A 4,149-nucleotide genomic window follows, 5' to 3' on the forward strand; every position below is an offset into this window, starting at 1 on the left:
CCAAATCACACATATCTGAAGGTAATTTTCAGATCTATGAAATTTCTGAGTTTCAATCAAATAGATCTGGAAACATATTTAGATCTACGAATTTTTTGGACTCCCATAGAACAGATCTGAAAGAAGAAATCATAGATCTGAGATATTTATGAACAGATATGAGAACCGAGACGAAAAACAAAGAGTAATTCCTTGTTGTTCTAACAAAAATACGGATGGCGCCAATGAAGAAACATGGATCTACTCCCCTTAACGGGTCCTAGATCCGATGAGTCAACAGGGTAGGATACGATTAACTGCTGATACGATACGCCTTGATCTTATTCTCCAGTTGATTAGATCTGCCATGGAAAAGTGGGGGAGTGGAGATGACTGATAAGAGAATGAACTCTTGTTTAAAGACACAAAAATAGATGGGAGCCAAGGATCCAAGAGAAGGTCCTTTCAATGAATGATAAAAGACTCCTTATATAGGGACTCCATGGCTAGCATCATGAACCCTAACCTTTATTGGGCCAAGCCCGGTTAGGGGTTACCTCCACAAACCCCCAGCCCAATAGGCCTAATTAGTAGACAATAACAATAATGTAATAAACATAATACATAATGTAATAAATAAAAGGTCGTACCGACGTACCCTACACGTACACAGTTATTTTAGAAAAGAAATGCCACTTTTTACAAGAGGACAAGTTTTCTCGTCAAGCAACCCACTTTTTCCATAAATATTCACCGAATGTTTTATCTACAACTCTCATAAGTTGATGGATCCCTTACAATTTGAGCCTATTGCAACTTTATTCTCTCAACTCCACCACTTTCATTGGCTTATAAATGCTCATCCTCCAAACTCCAAACCATTAACCTTAACCACATTCAAGAAACACAATGGCATCAAACTCCATCTCTTGGACCGCTAAGCAGAACAAGTTATTTGAAACCGCACTCGCTGTTTATGATCAAGACACCCCTGACCGTTGGCAGAAGATTGCGAGGGCAGTGGGTGGCAAGTCTACGGAAGAAGTGAAGAAACACTATGATGTGCTTGTTGAAGACCTTAGGCACCTAGAGTCTGGTTATGTTCCTTCTCCAAATTACAGACATTGATCAATGTACGCTAGGTTGTGTGCCCGAATATTCAAAATAATCATCCCCGACTTATGCTCTATGGGTTTATATATTTTGATATATCCATCCGAATTGCATGTCCATAAAAGTTAAGTATATGACAACAATGACTGATAAGATATTTTGATGTAAAATTAAATCTTATCTGGTTCAGGTTCATTTCACCTGGTGAGATTCAGTTGCCTAGTGAGATACTAAAATAAGCAAATAAAGTGTAACATTCCAAAAATCTTTTTGGTTATATGTATAGATTTGTAACATGTTAATTAGACAAAAAATAATGTGGGTTAGTTTAAGTATGGGTTGAAAGCCTAAGTTGAAGAACAAAAGATGGGTGACTAGAAAGTTATAAAACAAACGACTTTAAAGTTTAAACCACTAGGCACAACTTATGTAGTGTACGGTGCCACACAACGCATAAACCACATCACTTTCAACGACGATCAAGTCTCTATTCATATGTTCAAGCCAAATTTAACAATGAGCTCCAGGAGATAAATGCACGGTAAAATGAATGGTTATCCCATCAAGTTTCGAGATAAAAACCAATTTTGTGAAAACAAATACACAAGCTTAAAACAAAAGAACATAAACCCTAATCGCCAAAGCCTCTACATCTCAAAATCCTAGGAAAAGCCATCCCTTTTATATCTATTTGCTCTCAAAATTCAAATTTTCAGACATCAATTAACTCATCTCAAAAAGTAGAAACGGGTTTCATGTACGTAACACAAAGATTAATTTTAATTTGGTTAAGCTAGCTGACTACCTGCATTTGCAAGTTGGATTCTTTGATGATGCTCGGCGACCTTATAATCAACAATCTCCATCAGCAGCTGGGAATCCAAAGTGCAATCTGGCCTGCCATACACCGCTGCTTGAACACTAGCAACTAGTTTTGCAATCTCACGCCCCGAAAACCCTTCTGTCTTTTTAGCAGCCTCTCGAATGACATCATCAGGCAAATCTTTAACCACTATTTTTTGAGTTTTCTTGGCAAAAAGTGAATGCCATTTGAGTTTCTTCGTGTCATCATCTGTCTCATAAAAACCACAGATAACTAACTGAACCTGCATCCTTTTCCTAGCCAACTCATCTTCATATCGCAATAATTGGGCCTTAGCGTTGGATTGTTGTTGTAATAAATTCATTTGTTCTTCGGCCAGTTTTCGTTGTCTTTCCTGCATATGAATGAATGCATTAGAAAACATGGGTTATTAGATGTTAAAATATATCAAACTAGAGACATTTTTTGGAGCCAATTATGTTTATTCAAATATAAAGATGAATAATTGACCTAAAATATTACTCACAATATCAAGTTGAGCCTGAATAGCTTCCTGATGAGCCTTCTCTGCTGCTAATTCAGTAAGACGAGCTTGCTCCTGTTTTCTCATCAACTCAAATACCTAACAAAAATGAACAAAAGTTGCTCTTAGCAACCATTTGTCGCAAGTTGTTACAACAAGTAAACATTTATAACCATTCACATTTTGTCCATATGAGCATCACAAACAGAAAAATTCAAACACCCAAATTATCAGTAACTTCCATCCTTCCTTTAGTTTCTAGCCTAATTAAAAGAAAATGTTATGCATCAATTTAACCATCATATACATACAGACAATTCTCAGCACCCAAAACAAGCATAGGTGATACGTTTATGAGTACACCACCTTTAGATCGGTTTACATAGAACTGAATATGCAAGTTATAACTTTATAAAGTTATAATACCAGAAGCTAAACTTGCTAGGGGCGTGCATGAAACCGAAAAAAACAATCCCAAACCGAAACAAAAAAAAACAGTTTGGTTTTATGTGTTCGTACAAACCAGACTTTCGGTTCGACATGTAACTAAAGCTGAAAACACCAAACCGAGATTACAATTTTTACTTTTTATTTAAAATTTGAAGTAATTTATGATAGCTTAATCTATATTTAATCCAAATATATTAATCAAAATAATCAAATTAAATACTAAATTACAAATGATCTAAATTCATTATCTTTTGTTAACTTTTTTTCGGCCCAAAATTTCAATCCCAAATGGCAAAACCAAAACCGACATTTCGGTTTTTGGTTCAATTTAGCCCAAAACTAAAACCGGCATTTCGGTTTTTCGTTCAATTATCAATAACTTGTATCCTTCCTTTAGTTTCCAACCTAATTGAAAGAAAACTTTAAGCAGCAATTTAACCATCATAATCATACGCACAAATCTCAGCATCCAAAATAAGCATATTATAAACTTTTGATACCAAAAACTTATATCAAACTTAAATCTGTTTATAACGAAAGCATTAATACTAATATTAATATTAATATTAATAATATAATAAAAACAATAACCTGTTTAGATAACGGAGAACTATTGATATCTCTGAGTGCTTTAGCTCCTCTTTCTAAAGCTTCAGGATCAAATCCGCCTTTCGAATCCTCAACCTCCGGCTTCGGCTCGGCGTTCGACTCCGGTTGAGCCGGCTGTGGTGGACTCGGAGATGGAGAGAACGGATTGAACCGGTACGACGGACCGTCGGCGTACGCGTGAGTGGTGGTTGATGCGGCGGCGGCGGCGGCTGCAGCCAACGAAGCTAACTTGGAAGCCGCCATTGACGGACCTTGTATAGTATAAAGCTATCAGTGAAGATGAAGATTTGGAGGTTCAAGTATAAGCATAAGAATAAGTATTAAGTATAAACCCCTTTGTCAAGTTTAGGGTTTTAAGAAACCCCCAAATTAGATAGATTTCGTGTTATGGAAAATGAAAGGAGGGTAGTTTGGTAATTTACGAGTTGGAGATTTCTTGAACAAGAGTCCAGTGCCAAAACCGACTTCAAATGGAAAATCTTTACATATAGTTATGTTAAAGTTTAACTAGTTGCCTTGTTTTCGACTATTGGGGTGTGACGGGAACTGAGTTGGTATTGGTTAAACCTTATATGTTGCGGTGGTGACGCGGTGAGAATTTGGATGGTATTGGCTCAGTTTGTTATGGTAGCTATTTGTTAATGTACTAATT

At 36.4% G+C, this 4,149-nt stretch overlaps 1 protein-coding gene and 1 pseudogene across 1 annotated transcript; one reads left to right on the top strand and one right to left on the bottom strand.

Moving 5' to 3' along the window:
* The first annotated feature begins 801 nt into the window (after positions 1–801).
* Positions 802–1,224, top strand: LOC143637100 (protein RADIALIS-like 1 pseudogene; annotated as a pseudogene).
* Positions 1,225–1,880: 656 nt separating this feature from the next.
* On the bottom strand, positions 1,881–3,740 carry LOC143637122 (uncharacterized). Its single transcript, XM_077104570.1, has 3 exons — positions 3,480–3,740; positions 2,442–2,537; positions 1,881–2,309 (listed from the first exon to the last, which is right to left on the bottom strand). The coding sequence occupies exons 1-3, from the start codon at positions 3,738–3,740 to the stop codon at positions 1,881–1,883; spliced, it is 786 nt and encodes a 261-aa protein (XP_076960685.1).
* Between the last annotated feature and the right edge of the window lie 409 nt (positions 3,741–4,149).

Source organism: Bidens hawaiensis, unplaced genomic scaffold (genome assembly GCF_021521415.1).
Source record: "Bidens hawaiensis isolate Kalapana, Puna unplaced genomic scaffold, B.hawaiensis_p1.1 tig00008125_1, whole genome shotgun sequence".
Classification (NCBI taxonomy): domain Eukaryota; kingdom Viridiplantae; phylum Streptophyta; class Magnoliopsida; order Asterales; family Asteraceae; genus Bidens; species Bidens hawaiensis.